Source organism: Cucumis melo, chromosome 7, assembly GCF_025177605.1.
Source record: "Cucumis melo cultivar AY chromosome 7, USDA_Cmelo_AY_1.0, whole genome shotgun sequence".
In the NCBI taxonomy this organism is placed as follows: Eukaryota; Viridiplantae; Streptophyta; class Magnoliopsida; order Cucurbitales; family Cucurbitaceae; genus Cucumis; species Cucumis melo.
Genome location: NC_066863.1, coordinates 19,164,908 through 19,182,417, shown reverse-complemented (window position 1 = coordinate 19,182,417; position 17,510 = coordinate 19,164,908). Strand labels below are relative to the sequence as shown.

At 32.5% G+C, this 17,510-nt stretch overlaps 1 protein-coding gene across 2 annotated transcripts; it reads right to left on the bottom strand.

The window, feature by feature from the left end:
* Positions 1–12,691: 12,691 nt before the first annotated feature.
* LOC103503097 (ubiquinol oxidase, mitochondrial-like) lies at positions 12,692–14,940 on the bottom strand. 2 transcript variants are annotated; one of them, XM_051086979.1, is made up of 4 exons: positions 14,342–14,940; positions 13,906–14,034; positions 13,083–13,575; positions 12,692–12,950 (listed from the first exon to the last, which is right to left on the bottom strand). In XM_051086979.1, the coding sequence occupies exons 1-4, from the start codon at positions 14,702–14,704 to the stop codon at positions 12,838–12,840; spliced, it is 1,098 nt and encodes a 365-aa protein (XP_050942936.1). In that variant the 5' UTR covers positions 14,705–14,940; the 3' UTR covers positions 12,692–12,837. The 2 variants fall into 2 exon arrangements, with proteins under 2 accessions (XP_050942936.1, NP_001306248.1); NM_001319319.1 differs by having other exon boundaries at positions 13,087–13,575; positions 14,342–14,764.
* Positions 14,941–17,510: the final 2,570 nt, after the last annotated feature.

Below are 17,510 nucleotides of genomic sequence, written 5' to 3'. Positions count from 1 at the left end.
ATCAGGGTATTGGGAAGGGTGTGAGGAGGAAGCTTGGCATGTTCTTTGGTGCGCAACTATATATTTTATTTGGAACGAGCGGAATCATCGGTTACATGGTGGTCAGGCTCGGGATCCTATTATCCTTTTCCATCTTATTTGTACGTGGATTCGTGCTCGTGCTGGCTCTTGACGGGAGGATGCTCATCTTCCTTTTTAACGTATTCTTTTGTTTGGTTTTCATGCTTGTCCCCGGGCTGTGGGGTTTTATTCATTTATATGTTATGTTGAACTTCCCTAGTCGATGGGACTTTGTTGAGTTTGTGGTCCTTTATCCTTTTGTTACTTTGTTGTTTTGGTTCATTCTCTTGTTATGTTTAGAGACTTTCTTTGTTATATTAGCATTTTATGCGTTGTTGCCTTGATCTCAGGCTCTGAGGTCCCCCTTGTTGTTGTATAATAAAGTTACCTTTTCAAAAAAAAAAGATAATGGGAATAAAGATATATGTATATATTTGGTATTATATATATATATATATATATATATATATATATCATAAAAGGAAAAGGAAAAGGAAATAATAATTATTATTATTGTTATTATTTGGGTCTATAAATAGCATTGGAATGCTTAAGTGATAAAGTAAAGGAAAAAGAAAAAGGTTCTTTATCTTCTTCTCTAAGATAACCCTCTGTTGTCGCCGCCTCACCGGTTGTAATTAAGATTGGTCTCTTTGGAAGCTTGAGGATTTAAAGTGTTGAATTTTTCCATCAAGGATAAGAGAATTTTTCAACCTCCATCTGAGTAACCTTGGTAAGCTAATGAAATTAAATTAATATTTTATTAATTTAATTTTGGATCTTTTTGGGGTTTCTTTGAAGGTTCAATTGGCTAATTTATTTAGATCTAAATCTTGAATTTTCCAAATCAAGGTTGAATTGGTTTCAATCCCTTTTGTTTGAGAAGTTAATTAATTTGGGAGAATTTTTTGATATTAGTCAATTGCTAATTTCATTAATTAAGATACTGAGTTTTCCTTTTATGATTAGGATCAAGTTAATTGGAGAATTTTTACTGTCAGCTAGGGAGTACCTTGTTTGGCTAAAATTTCCAGGTAAGAGATTCTCCTACTAGACCTTCGAACTGAATTCAAGAGACCGCATGTAATTATAATTATGCATTGATAGTAGCTAAAATGCATAATTTGATGATAATGATTATACTGAGATTATGTTGATGACTGATGCCATGTTATGACTGGTAGTATGTTGATGATGATAGCTGATGTTATGTTAATGACTGGTAGGTTGATGTTGATGGTTGTTGATGCATGATATATGAATCACATGATTAAGGACGTTAAGATTAATATTCATGCCATGTTCTGATGTTATCTTATGCTACATGCTATGGATAGGGTGTTCTGTTAACTTTGTCTATTAGAGTCGTACCTGCATGGATGTCCTTCGGGATCACCACCTTTTTAGGACTACATAGTTCGACGGGACCGCCAGTCTGGCATTGACATAGACATGATTCGAGTGATTCGACGGGATCACTCGTAGCCCGGTTGTCTTAGTGTTTCCTTCGGGTACACTAAAAACCAGATTGTCCTAGGTGTTCCTTTGGGTTCACCGAAGACCAGATATGTTCCTACGGGATCACATGTTGCACGTGTTCGAGAACGTGCCAGTTCTTGGGTACCACTTTTCAGGACTCTAATGGGAAGTTAACAGACACCTAGCGGGACTAGTAGTAGGTCCCTTACTGAGTATATGTTTATACTCACTATTTCTATGGTTAATATTTCAGGCGAAGGTAAAGGTAGAGGAAAGCTGGCGAGCGACAGAGGAGGATCCGTGACATGCCATGTGGGGACTCAATTTTGCTTCCGCGTTTATGTTTCAGTGTTTCAGCATTCCATTTTTAATGAAAATTTAGTCTTCCCTCGTTTCAAAAAAATGTCTCATGTCATTGTTTCTTTTTAGTAATGACCTCAGCTTAGTATAAAAAGTTGGGTCGTTACAGTTGGTATCAGAGCGTCAGCTTTTAGGTTCTGTAGACTAGCTTACGATGTGAGTCTTTGATTTTGTCCCTATGGCTATTACGGTCCTTCATCACTCGGCAGGTATGTATTTTATGATACATGATTATGAATATGCACATGACCTTGCCTGTATTAAACTAGAACTGCATGAATGTTATGATGGTGATGGTTTTGATGGTGAAGTTTAAGGAAAAATGTCGCCACAAGGTGCTCAACGGGGTGGTTGAGTAGGCAAAAGAGTAGGACGTGTTCAGCTTGATGAACTATTTTGTGACTGGATATCTAAGACATTAGTTATGTTGGTGGTTTTAAAGGAAACTAAAGGCATGGTTAAGTTCAAGTACATCAAACACATTTGATTGTGTTTAGAATTGAGATATTGGGGAAGAACAAAGGAAACTTTAGTGCATAGTTATTTTGATGAGACTTCAAGAAACTGTTTTGAGTTGACCATGAATGATAAGTTACAGCTAGTTTAAAGTTTAAGTGTTGAAATAACGAACTCCTTTAGAATAACTAGCTAAGTTGATGTCATTAAAGAAAGTCAATAGTTGGACATGAGTTTGGACTTTATCAAGAAAAAGAGAAATTAGTGAGTTCTAAAGATTGCTAAATGGTGGAGAATGCCTTATTAAGGGTGAAAGTTCGAAGTTGGAAAATAGAACGTAGTTTTTGAAGTGTTATGATAAGTTTCACTTGGTTAAGTGTAAAGGAAAGAAAAGTAATATTTTGTCAAGTGAAGTAAAGCATTGCGCAACATGAGTGTTGCACTTAAGAAAATTTTATGGCAGAGTTACTAAGTTGACAAGGCTACTTAGGAACAAGAGTATGACAAGAGAGCTCGATACTCGAAATTGTTCAAGGACTAAAACTTTCGAGGACGAAAGTTTCTTAGCGACGGAAGATTGTAACACCCCATAAATTTAAGGAACTTATTATGGGTAGTACATTAAGTGGACTTCGAAGTTAAGGAATGTATTTGGTGTTTTGTGTTGGATTAATTAAATATATATACATGAGTGTGTATATTTAATTAAAGATTATGGAGTTTGGTAGAATTTGTTTTTAATTAAGACATGAAGAGCCAAGTATCCCAAGTTGTTCAAATATTAGAACTTTCAAGGACGAAAGTTTCATAAAGGAGGGAAGATTGTAACGCCCCAAAAAATTAAAATAATTTCTTGGGCGTTATTTTGAATTCATTTAATTAGAATTATTTGATTTGTGTGAGAATTGAAATTAATTAAATATTTCTTGGATGAATATTTAATTAATTAAAGGTTTTGGCATGTGGAGTTTGTTGAATGTTTTGATTAAATGACATGTTAAGAGGATTAAGTAAAGTTGTGGATTTTTAGTGTTGTTGAAGTTGAATTTAATTAAATAATTATGGATGTTATTTAATTAAATTGTAGAGTGGAATGTTGTTGGAGATTTAATAATTATATGTATATGTGGAAATATATATATATAATTATTATGGGAAAGGAAAAGATATTTGTTGAAGTATAATTATTTAAGGAAAAAATAATTGTATTTTGGAGAAAGGATATTTAGAAAGGGAGAAAAAGTAAAATAATTATATTTTGGAAAAATATAATTATTTGTAAAAGGATAATTATTTTGGAGAAATATAAATAATAATTAATTATTGTGGAAGATAATTAATTATTTTTGGAGAAAGATAAATAATAATTAATTATTGTGGAAGATAATTAATTATTTTGGAGAAAGATAAATAATAATTAATTATGGTGGAAGATAATTAATTATTTTAGAGAAATAATAATTAATTATTGTGGAAGCTAGATAATTAATTATTCTGCAGAAAGTAAATATTGTTTGTGGAGTGGAGTTGTTATGATTGAATTAAGATAATTCATGTTGGAAGTTCTAAGTGATTTATTGGAAAAGATTTGATTGATTAAGTTAATTGAGGATTTAAGTTAATTTGAGATTTTGGAGGGAAAAGTTGGTTTTATATATATATATATATATATATATATATATATATATATAATTAATAATTTGGAAAAGTGAGGTTAATTATATTATGAAATATAATTATATTTGTTTAGAAAAGAAGATAATCCATGAGAAGAGAGATGGTTGATTTGATTGAACGAAAAAGATATATATTTATTTAAAAGAGAGAATAATGGTTTAAATAAATATATATATATATATATTTATTGTAAATTTTGGTGAGAGAAAAATAATAATAATAAAGAAGTATTATTATTATTATTAATGATTATAAATCCATAAGATTTTGTGCATTTAAGGCAATTTTGCTTCCGCGTTAATGTTTCAGTGTTTCAGTATTCCATTTTTAATGAAAATTTAGTCTTCCCTCGTTTCAAAAAAAAATGTCTCATGTCATTGTTTCTTTTTAGTAATGACCTCAACTTAGTATAAAGAGTTGGGTCGTTACAGTCACATTAAATATCTTATATTTAATTTAATGCAAATTTAAATCATATTCAAATATAAATTTCTCTCGTAATTTATAGTTTTAATATGAATCAAATTCACATTAAATTAATACTTGAACTCATTCAAATATTTTATTATCTCATAAATTAATTTTGAATCCTATCCAAAATTAAATTTATATAATAAAGTTTAATTAAAAATAAACTTTACATTATTATATTAATTTCCAAAGTAAATTTGAACATTTCAAATTACAACCAATATATATTAATCTCATTACCCTTTACGAGCTAGGAATGAGACCTAATAAACCTATAGATTAGAAGTTACAATGATATGAGATAATTGGCCAAACTCATTAAATAATCAATATTCGTTAACTGTGTGTACAATCCACTAAAGACTCACGATTGAACTTTTCTCATGGTAGATATATTTATGTGTCCATGGATATAGCCCAGTAATAGTAAGTTCGTCCTTCACCTAGCGTTCGTAACACCAGTTGGGTTAAATTATCATTTTACCTCCAGGTTACTTCTAGTCCTTAAATACACTACTCTTCTAATGAACATCTTTGTTTATGGTCCAACCAATAAACAGAAAACCCCTCTCATGTCATAGATAAGTGTAGGATCCTTTGTTCAAGTCTTAGAGACATCATTTAAGGAAACACTCGTCTACTTACCTTAAAAATGAAAAGAGGTTTCAAAAATAGAAAAAAAAAAAAAGACAAACTATACACTCCATAGAAAAATCACTAAAAGAAAAAATTCGTTACGATTAATCTTTTTATGAAGTGTAAATATTCTATTAATTTTTCTATTTTTGACAATTTCTCATGTGAAAAATTAATAAATGAAGAAAAAAATAAATAAAATTAAGAGATATATAATAAATAAATAAATAATAAAATCAACTTTTAATCAAGAGTGATTTAGGCATATCTCTCTACAATGACTGATTATAGATTTTAAAAAATAAATAATAGAATCAAATAAAATGGAAACAAAACTATTACATTCCATCGTTTCTCAATTTCGCCCAAATTTTAGAAACGTTCTTTAAAATTTGGGAATGAGAAACATGAATGATTATCAAACACATATGTTTTTTAAAAAATGAGAAACATAAACAGATAACAAGAACGTTATCAAACGAGTTCTAGTTGACTTTGTAATGTAAAGTCTAAATCAAAAATGTTTGTGTAGATAAAATAGCAGTAAAACGTTTTCTCAAAATATACAAAGAGGATAATATTTGGATACATTTTATCTTAAAATGCTGATTTTTATACTTCATATTTTTATAAATTTTTTAAAAAAAGAACATTTATAATAATTTGCCGCATACAAAATTGTAGTGGAATAACTTAGTTTATCACTACATATTTTTCAAAATTAATTTTGAGAAAAGATATAGTAATTGTATATATGTGTTTTTTGTTTTACAGTAAACAATATATATATATATATTGCCAACAAGAATTCAGTTTAATTGGCAATTATATGTACCCAAAAACGTGAGTTCTCTGATTCAAATTTTCACCCTAATTTATACTAAAAGAAAATAATATATTATGTAGAAGTGTTAAATGAGGATTTGGTGATGTAACGTGTTAACATTAAAACCATTTAAAAAAGTAATAAGATTGTCACTGCCCATTAGAGTTCATTAACAATGCACATCGAAACAAAAATTCAATTCTCACCCAATCTTATCCAATTTTAATTTAAAAATTGAACCCTCCAACTTATCCAAATTTTAAAATTGAACTCTTAAACTTACATGATTATGTAATTTGTACTGATTATATAAATTTAAATATTTAATTTTTATCACGTGTAGCTTTAACCTTTATAATCATTGTGATATTTTTTAAAATACATATTATTGTAGCCATTTATTTAAACTATTAAAAGGTGTTGATTCGTAATAAATTTATAAGAAGACTTACTATGTGATCACATGTTACAAATTTTTTTTTAAAAAAATCATTTTCATTATGAAGTTTTCCTCTTTATTAACGCATGATTAACAAAGAAGAAGTAAAATGCAAAGGATGAGTTGTAGTCGAGAAGTATGAAGGAAGAAAGCCTCCAAACTTACACATGATGAGGGACAGAGCCAATAAATCTGTGACGCCATGAGAGGCAACACAATAAATCATGAAATTTAATGTTTGGTGTCAGAAAGATCAAATAGAGATGGTTGGGATATTCCCATCCGACAATTAAACTAGAAATTTAATGTCCCTTCATTATTCTACCTTTCTCATCTCAAAATTCATTGAAGTTCTAGATCAGAACTTAGTTCTTCTCTAAAACGAGAGATGAACTTCGCCATCCACCATTCCTGTCCCCCTAGCAATCTTTGAATAGATAACCTTAGAGCTAAAGGATGCAAGAAATTGCATCTTCCAGTTCGACATAATTTCTATCTTTTCATTTGTACTTAACTTTCATTTGTTTGTATTTTAGATTTTAAGGTCAAAATTAAAGACCAATAACTTTTAATATGAATATGAATATTCCATTTCATTGAATGCATTTTCTTGTTTTTCTTTCCATTCAAATTTCATATTATTTTTCACAAGTTTATTCAAAGGTGATACTATGCTACTGAAATTCTTAATAAGCTTTGATAAAAACCAACCAAGCTATGAAAAGATCTCACCTCAGTTGCATTTGTTGGTGTGGACCACTCCCAAATAGCTTTTACCTTTTATTTAGGACTTTAGCCCCATCCTTTCCAACGATGAACCTTAAGAAGTTGGTTTGTTCTAGAGAAAAACTACACTTTTTGAAGTTGGCATAAAGCCTTTCTTTTGTAAGTTTAATCAAAATTGTCTTGACATGCGAAATATCATCATCCACGTTTTTTAAGTAAACAAGAATACCATCGAAGTATACAACAAACTTTTTTATGTATTATCTCATAACATAATTCATTAGCCTCATAAAAGTGCTTGGTGCATTAGTAAGACCAAAGGGCATAACAAATCACTCATGAAGAATAAAATTTGTTTTGAAAGTCATTTTCCACTCTTCTCCCACGCATGCATTCAAATTTGATGATAACCACTTTTAAGATCAATTTTTGAAAACAAATTTGCACCATGTAATTCATCTAACATGTCATCTAATCTAGGAATAGAATGTTACTTTACCCTTTTTTTGTTGATGGTCCAACAATCAACACACATCCTTCATACTCCATCTTTCCTGGGTACCAAAATCACAGGAATCGAATGGACTTATGATTTCCCTCACATAACCTTATCCATGAGTTCTTCTAATTGCCTTTGAATCTCTTTGGCCTTGGTTGGATTGGTCCCATAGGCAGTCATATTTGGAAGAGTTGCCTCGGATTAAAGTCAATTTGATTTTAATCAATTTCTCTTAAAGGAGTGGACTTGTTGGTGCATCTTCATGTGGAAACATGTCATTAAATTTCTGCAAAGGAGACTTAAAAGCACTAGGCAAGGCATCATTAGAGTTAGGTTCAACCACTAAACACATTCCTTTGTACACAAATACAAAATTTGGTGTCATTTGAAAACAAGTCTCTCACTTCCCCCTTTTCTTATAAACAAGCTCCGATGCTTTCTTTTTTCCTCAAAATTACTCATTTTTCCCTCTTGATTTTCGTTCACCTTTTGCCCCTCTTTTTTTTCGCTTTTCTCTCTTTCTTTAAACTTCTTTTCCTCTTCTCTCTTGATCTTCAAATTCTTTTCTTTTCTTTTCTAATTTTATTTGATCACACTGGACTTCAAATGGAGACAATGAAAGCAAAGTAAACTTCTTCTCGTTTAAAGTAATTATTATTTATTCAACCACCCATGTAGATGACCTCCCTATCATATTGTAAGGTCGTCCCAATAATATATCACCCGCATGCATTGGCACTACATTACAAAGAACTTCATCTTTATATCTTCCAAAGGTAAAAGAAATAAGAATTTGGGAGTTTACCTTAAGTTCACCGATGTTTGTCAACCATTGAAGCTTGTATGGTTTGGGATGTGGACAAGTAGTAAATTAGAGTCTTTTTACAAGAAAAGTACTTACCACAGTGGTTTAATAACTTCCACTATCAATTAGTGTGAAACAAGTTCTCCCTTTGATCTTCGACCTTTCCTTCCTTGATTTGTACGTTAAGCACTCGTCTTGCAACTAAGGATATGGAGCTACCTTCTTCAATGTACTCATTGTCATGTGCATCAAATTCTTCCTCAAGTTGTGCATCATGCTCATAACACTTGTCTTCTGAATCAATTATCTCATTTCTTATCACCATGACTTTTTTATTGACACAGCCTTTGCTCATGTGTCCAAACCATTTACATTTTCAATACTAAGTGGAACTAGACTTCTCCTTTACCTCCTTTGAAGCTTCATTCCTTTTAGTGTTGGAGCTCTCGGCTTCTATTCTCTTGGCCACCTCAAACTTCCCTTTTGTTTCACTCCTATTTACAAAATCATTCTTATTCCAAATGTTAGAATTTGAAAAGGTATTAGACTTAGAAGTATACCTCTTGGAGTGCTCCTTTTTCTTCTCTTAATTGTTCTTCAATTTTGATTGCATAATGATACATATCTTCCAAGTAAAGGTGTGAACTTCTACCAACCATATGAACAATTTCTCAATTCAAACCTCCAAGAAATCTAGTCATTGTGTCTTCTTCTTCTTCTTCTCGAATTTTTGCTTTTTCCATCAAAGTTTGTATCTCTTGATAATATTCTGCCACACTTTTTGTTCCCTGCTTCAAAGCTTGCAATTTAGTTTTCAAATCTCGTCCTCAATATTTTGGAACATACATTTTTCTCATAGCATCTCTAAGTTCTTCGCACATTTCAATGAGATGTTCCTCTTTCCTTTTCTTTCATATTTGAGATGTTGATACCATTTTGAGGCATGACTAGTAAATTCAGCAGTGACAAGTTTCATCTTATTATTGTCACTAAATGTGTTGCAATCAAACACATGTTCTATCTTCCTTTCCCATTCCAAGTATACTTCTGCAATTGTCGTTCCACTAAAGGTTGAATTTTTTTTGCTTAATTCCGTTGTCTTTATCTTCATGAACTCTTTCAACTCTACAAGGTTGCATAAAATTATTTCTTTCCCTTCCTTTAACTTGTCTTTCTTGTTCAACTAAATCAAATCACTCCCTCATCTTCTTGCAAGGCTTGTTCTTCTCTTTGTTGTTGTGTCCTTTCTTGTATATCCTCCCTCATTATTCCATCATTCCTTAAATGACTTGAGGAATGGCCACTTAGGATTGTACTTGTGATACTCCTTCACCCTGTAACATTTTCAAGTTAAGAGTCGACCAAGGATGATAACCAAATTCTTTGATACCAAATGGTAAACATCCACTATGTTCGTTAGATGTAAAGCTAGGGGTCATTCTAAGATCCTTACAAAAACTTACAAAGGAAGCTAACTTAGACCAAACCTAGTATCTATGATAATCACTCTTAGATACGGTATGGAATCAAGCATTTTAAGAATACGATGCTAATTTAAGGCATTAATTATTTTATAAGAGAAAAATACCATTTTAATCCTTAAGTTTTAAGGAATGTATGTCATTGGTCCTTATATTTTAAATTTGACTATTTTAGTCCCTCAGTTTTATGTAATAGATTTAAAATGTAACACTTTCCCTTGATTGAATTAATTTTATTATTTTAAATGAAATAATAGTAATTAAAAGGGAATATTTTCAAAAATAACAAATTATGAAAACTATTTACCAAATAAAATTCCTTAAATTTTTTATAGTCGATTTGATATATTTCGTTTTTTTTTTCAGCCCCACACACATCCACACCCTGCTGGGACCCGTTTTTCCCCTCTCTTCGTATCCTTTCTCATTCTTCTGCCATATATTAACGTAATTTTCATTTTATAAACAATTTGGTTGATCCCATACAACTCAGGGATGAAGAAAACTTTCTTTCTTTAGTTACTGTATTTAATTATTATTATTTCGTTGAAAATAATAAAAACAATTTGATTAAGACAAGTTGGGACATGATGGTGACACTTGTGAACCGTGATTACAAAAATATTTACATTAGGAAAAAAAGAATCTGATAATCCAGATCTAATTGGCTGTGTCTAACGGTTAGGTTCATAGATTAAATCACATTCTCAGCAAACACAAGAATAAACTGCAAAACCATACAAAATGAATCAAAATTGAGAACAACTACCAAAACCTAGAAGAAAAGTTAATTTTTTGAGGTAATTTTTTTTCAGCAGATGCTACAAATGGTTGTTTGTTGAATAGGGCGCGAGTTTATGTAATCGATGTAAAAAGAAGTAATCTTTTGACTAAATTCCCCTTCAAAATTTAAATGCTATATGTTTATCAACCTTTTTAAAATTCCACATCTTTCTTCTAAATCCTTTTTATACACGTTTTTAGATTATAAAATTGGGATTTTCTTTTAAAAAAATAACGTTATTTTAATGAATAACGGAGGTAGAAAGCAAAAATATTAACAAAAACAAGGTTGAAACATCGTGAACCCCATAAATCGCCATGATTTACCTTCCACGTGTGGCACTACATTCCATTTTTGTAGACCTGAAATTCATGAACCCAAAACAATATCCCCTTCACCCTGCATTCTTACCATCTTTTCCCTCTAATTCGTTTTTTCTGTCCAGCCGCCTCCGCCACCGCCAATGGCCTGCCTACCCTGTTCTCTCTCTCTCTTTTGCAATTTTTCTTTTATACTTCTTTTCTCATCTTCCGTTGTCACCATCTTCTCTCGCTAGTATTTCAATTGAGTGAGTTGTCCAGAAACAAAAAAATTGTGTGAGTTGTTGATTTCTAAATTCTTAGGAACGAGAAAATTTGGAGTTGCAAGGGTGGAATGTACTATTTTGAAGAAGGAAAGAAAAAAGAACCTGGAGAGGACAAGATAGAAATTTGAAGACTTTCGATTTACTTACGCATATATTTTTTCTAGGTCCACAAGATTTTATATACACAGCTGGAGACTTCATCTACATTAATTTTGTCAATAGTTTATCTTTCAACCCCAAATGAAAATTTTGTTGTTTTGAGCAACATTGTGCTGAGATTTTTTTTATACAACCCTACTTTCATCAATTTTTTTATTGAAAAATACATTATTCTTCGAACTAGCTGTGAACATAAATTTAATATTTTTTAGATCTAAATTAAACCTTTTTTCTTTCAAATATCTTTATGTTAGCTATGGGGTTTTCTGATCCATTATTTTCATCTTCAATCTGTCTTTGTCTGCCTTTCTATTATTAATCGGAGCAAAGACATTTTTCATTGCCTCCGATAACGATAATATGCAATAAAGCCACTCTGCTCCAAAGCTCTGTATTTGATCTACTTAATTACAAAAATTTGATTACAATATTTCCTAAAATATAAGAGTAATAGTCTTTTGATATCACCTTTCAACCAACCTCACAATTTTTTATTAAAATATTCTCTTTCGCTCTTCCAGTTTCATTTCTCAATAAAATTAATGATAACTTTATGCTAATTTATCTTAAAAATAAGAATAATTGAAGGTGATTTTAAGCTAATTCAACTGGTAAAATAAGTTTGAAGACAAAAACTAAATATTAGCACTCTGAACAAAGCACCTATTTTAATTTTGTGATCCTCATTTATATACCCACAATCACGTAAAAAGTATTTGAAAACATCACACTAATAAAGATAAATTTTTTAATCCTCACTTATATACCTACAAATACTTAACCCTTAACCAAAAGTATCACTTTAAAGTTTGAATAAGATTTGTTCCTTTCCCAACCATGAAAGCTTACTCTAAATCCTATCCCTCTGGTCAGCTCACCAGGTTTAAGTTTTTCATTCAAAATTTGAAGGTCTCACCCATACAAATTGAATTTAAACCAAAAGTACTTTAACATCAATACATAAGAACATAAAACCCCATATTTCTTAAGAATAGGAGATCATAATGGTATTCTACTTTCAGTTTCCTCCAAAAAAGCTCATATCAATAGAAATAAATACCCATTTTTACAAACCTTTTCCTTTAAAAACACCAACAACCAGAGATTATCTTATAGACTTACGGAAAAAATAGAGCATAATGCAACTATTTAGAAAAGGGGAAATGCAAGGAAATGTCATTTTGTTTTTATCAAGGACTAATAATCATATAACCAAAGAAGTGAAATCTAAGAATCATAAAACCATATGCTAGTAAACTTATGAGGCCTGTCTTTATTGGACGATATTTTCAAGAGGGAAACCTATGTACAAATTACAACACATACTAAAAATTGAGACGTTTCCACTTGTACACCTCAACAACATAAAACCAAATACTATACCTTTTTAGGGCTATAATCTGAAAACAGGTAAAAAGAAAAAAGAAAAGAAAAAAGAATATGAATTCAGTGATATCCTAGAGGGGCTGCTGATTCTCTCAATTCCTTCCCTTGGAAATGGATGTCCTGCACAAAAAAAAAAAAAAAAACAAAACAAAACAAAACAAAAAGCCATCCCATTAAATACAATATTTTGTAAAATCAACTAATCTACACTATACTGCATTGAAATGATAGGATGGTTCGTGGCATAGTTACTAACAGAAGCAAAATGGTTGACATCACGGTGATGGGCCTCATCGGCCCGAATGACTGTGATAACATCCTTCAGCCTTGCATCCTTAGGCAGCCTCCAGTAGTCGATGGCAATGGCGGGAGCAGGAACGTTCTCGATTTTTCCTTCGTTGATATCCTTCAGGTACTCGGTGTAAGAATGGATAGCTTCCTCTTCCAAATATCCCACAATTCTATGAGCCAATTTGGGGGACATCAAGTAGAGCACAAAGAAGGCATTGAAAAAGACTCCCTGCACTGTGATCACAAGCAACCGCTCGTACCACTTAGGCTGCACAAGCTCAATCATGGTCATGAGATGCATTCTCTCATTTTCTGCTTCTTCCAGCAGGGCCTTAATCCACCCCCCACTGTGCTGAAACTTCCTCAGAGACTTCAGATGCAGCAGCATCCCTCCAACCATTCCCGGCACTGCTGCCACCGTCTCGAGCATCACTGCTCGACAACCGTAGCGTCTCTGCACAATAAATTGTAGACAACGTAAACAGAGACTCGCACATTAAGGTGAAGCTATTCAAAGGGCCATAACAAAAGACATGTTCAAATCCTATACTGTTAGATGTATCGGACATTTAAAACTATGACTTAAACTTGTATTGAAAAGTTACTAGGATTACTAAACATGAATCCTCCAGGAAAGAAAAGGAAAACCCATTGCGACGAGCAGAGGAACTTTTCACCTTTAGAATCATTAGTAAGGAGGGTTCAAAAAATTAACTGTTCAATCAGAATTCAGTATTGCAATTCAGGGTATCCGAAGGAAGAGAAAACAAATCAAATAACTCACCTGGAAGAAGATATCTGTTGGGATCCGAAGAAGCTTCACAACTCGGTAAGCGACTTTGTCCAGAAAAGTTCTGGGCTCATGGTGCTTTCCAAGATCTATGGACAAATCCGCTCTGTAAGTCTCCCATGGCTGCATATACAGCAATAGTTTTCTTCAGAACCACAACTCATTAAAGATAAAAGAAAAACAATAGTTCCAGAAAATCCATTCTAATGAATTATTAAATATAGTCGCATCTTCCAAAGCCAGATCAAGCAAACTTAAAAGATCATCGAGTAACCCTACAAAAAGGACTCAAAATTTAAAGCCAAAATCAAGGGGACATTTTAACAAACAGTAGACGGGCAAGAGTACAGGAACCAAATTTGAAGCTCTCACTAAGGTCAACAAAACAGATAAATGAAAAAGGCAGATAAAAGGAAGACCGGATTCATACCATGAAGCAATTCCAAGGCCATTCAGATCCATCTTCCCTAGTAATCTTCGGCCTGTAAATCCCCCAATAACTAGAAACCAGAGCATTATCTTTCTCCTTTTCCTTCTCCTGAGGATTCTCAATATCCTTTACCCCTTGTTCTGATTTAACCTTCCCCTGTTCCTCGGCCACCGCCGTCGACGAATTCAGAAACCTTCTCCACTGGAATCCGCCATCCGCCGATGGCTGTAACCTTGTCCCCGGCGATGCCACCGCGGCGAAAGTAACTTTCATACGAGCACCACCGGGAACCCCGGCGACGGAGCTAAAGCTGCGGCTATGAACCAAACCCCTGACAAGACTCCTAATCACAATCCGATTCATCTCTGGAAATGAAAACAAATGGACCAAATTGGTTAACGTCAATTACTCTCGGATTGTCCATGGAGGCAAATGAGCTTCCCGTTATAAGTAATGGGGTGCATTCGTTGACAGTAACCGACAAGGGATTTTGATCCTGTGCTTCGCGGTTTCTGTGCAACGATAAATCTAAGTTTGGTTGTAACGACTTTGCTTGAGGGTGAAGGAATGTTTAGACGCCTCTCGTGGGACGTCGAGCTTCCAGAAGGTTCCGGTAAGTCCAATTCTTGGGGAGCAAGAAACAAAAAATTTATAATGGTCCGAGAAACAGGGGATTATTACCAATAATAAATCAATTGAATTTTTATATATAGAAATATTTTGTAGTAATAATATCTCCGGTTGGCGGCTGTTTAGGAAAGTTATTGTATGGTTTTCTAGTGGAATGAGATTATGGATTTTAGGTGAGAGGTCAAGTACCATCTTTCCTTATTGACCGCCTGATGCTTCTTTTTGTTGGACCTATTGGAATATATGAGCGGTAATCCGGAATACACGAAATTTATTGCTTATACAATTTAATTTTGGGTCAGGTTTGAGGTCTGTTGTGAATTAGTTGCCTTGTTTGACCAGGATTTTTTAGAAGACGACCTTACCCTTCTTTCCTTCCCTATATTATGGCGGATTGAAAAAGTTGTCGAGAGCTTTGGCGCTTTTTCTTTTTCTCTTTCTTTGTTGAACAAGATTATTTTATTAGATTAGTTGCGCAAATAAAAATACATATAATAATAGTATGTATAACATAAAAATAATGTAACTGTATATATAACACACAAAAAATAGACTTGAATAGCCACGTCCGACCACTATTTTAGATATTTGTTGCTAAATTTCTCAAACTTAAAACTATCATTGATAACATCTATCAATGATAATAGTTACAACTGATAACATCTATCGATGATAATTGTTATAAGTGATATATACTATTATTGATAGCTTTCAATTTGTTAAATGATTATTTCACACTTCTTATCGATTTTTTCATTTTGAATACTATCACTAATAGCTACAATTAGTAAATATCACCGATAGCTATTATTGATTGTTATAATTGATAACTACTGTAGTGTTGGAATTCGTGTCATAAAACTCGTATTTTGTTATTTGATTCAATAAAATTTATTATTGAATGTTATAGTCTTAAAACCAATAAACTAAGATCCCAAGGCTATTTTACTGAGTTTGTCAAATACACTTGAACTTTATGTAGAGACATAAACATGGATTAAGTTCGAGTTAATAGACCAAATAGTCTATAGTGTATGAATAAGGTTGGGTGCCTTATTCTGAAAAAACACTATGGATGCGGCCCACTCCGTAGTTGATACAAACGATGTAATCCTAAATCGTTCATGTAGAGACATGGGAGTGGGGGCGTCCTATGTAAATAGTTTGCGTAAGACTGGAACCATAGTCACTTTTAGTTATAACATCGTAAACTATAAACTGGCTATTTCAATTATGATGACCTAGGTAACTTGATCTTAATCCTGAGCTAACTATGAACTTCTGTTCATTCGGTAGTATCCTTAGATCTGCATAGGTGAGGGCAGCTCATCTTCGCTAGCCCAATAAGCCTCCCATTTCAGAGATAAGATCGAGTGGATAGCTAGGAATATAGTGTGCAAGACGAAATTCACTCCTACCCACTTCTGGAATAGTAGATAGGTTGTTCCCTTAAGGACTGAATTCAAGTCTTGAACAAGGGGCCCCACCTTCTCATTGGCCCGAGAATGATTCAGGTTTATAGGTTGGACCTTAAACCAATTGTTCAATAGTAGATCAGTGGGTCTTAAGGAGCAAGATGTAATCTCGGGGGTAAAACGATATTTTGACCCAGCCAAGATTACGAACAACCTGTGAAGGATCAACTTACTCATCATAGTTATATCAGGTGGACAAAAATATATCTATAGTAAGGGGAGTGCAACTAAGAATCTTTAGTGGAATGACTCTTTAGTTAACGAATGTTGATTAAGCTTGGTCTAAAAGAGTTTAGCCAGTTAATCTCGAATCGTTGGAGCCCATGATCTATAGGTCCATTAGGTTCCCCTACTAGCTCGTATGGATTCAACTAAGAACAAGTATGTTGAAGTAATTCGAATTGTTCGAACTAAGAAAAGAGAGACAAACCGAAAAATATATAAGATATAAATCGGTAGAAATGAACTTTAAGTTTTGTGTATAAATATGATTTAAATAAATATGAATATAGATTCATATTTAAAAGCTTGAAAAGTTTTGAAACGGTTAAAGTTGTAAAAGTCAACATGTTGACTTTTAACTTTGAACTTTGACCAGATTTATATTCAAATATGATTTGAATTTTAGAAAAATGAATGCAGATTCATACTCGGGAGGTTAGAATTAGTCAAGACGGGTAAAATAGCAAAAAGTCAAAAAGTTGACGTTTGACTAAGACAAGTCAAAGTTTGACTTTGACTTAATTGGTCAAATGACCAAATTGGCCCTTTAACTAATTACTTAATTAATTAAAAGTTAATGGGCAATGTGGCAGCCTATTGTGAAATAGAAGCCACTAATTCCATTAAGAGTTAATGAATTAATTAGGTGTTGAGATTATATGAAATAATTTGCATGCAATTTGCATGTAAATTTCATATATAAACTTCTCATTACAGAATGAAAAAGGATGATGTTTTTGCTGAAAAAATCACCTAAACAATACACCTCCTTCCTTTCCTTTCTCTCTAAGTTTTACTTCACAAAACCGAGTCCCACAACTCCGTTCTTGGTCCTGAGATTA

What these genes read in the sequence shown, in the direction of transcription:
- LOC103503097 (XM_051086979.1), bottom strand. Translation starts at nt 14,704, where the DNA reads ATGAATCGGATTGTGATTAGGAGTCTTGTCAGGGGTTTGGTTCATAGC. An exon ending in CAACAGATATCTTCTTCCAG is followed by an intron (nt 13,576 to 13,905) that starts GTGAGTTATTTG and finishes TTTATTGTGCAG; the next exon opens with AGACGCTACGGTTGTCGAGC. An exon ending in CAACCATTTTGCTTCTGTTA is followed by an intron (nt 12,951 to 13,082) that starts GTAACTATGCCA and finishes TTTTTTGTGCAG; the next exon opens with GACATCCATTTCCAAGGGAA.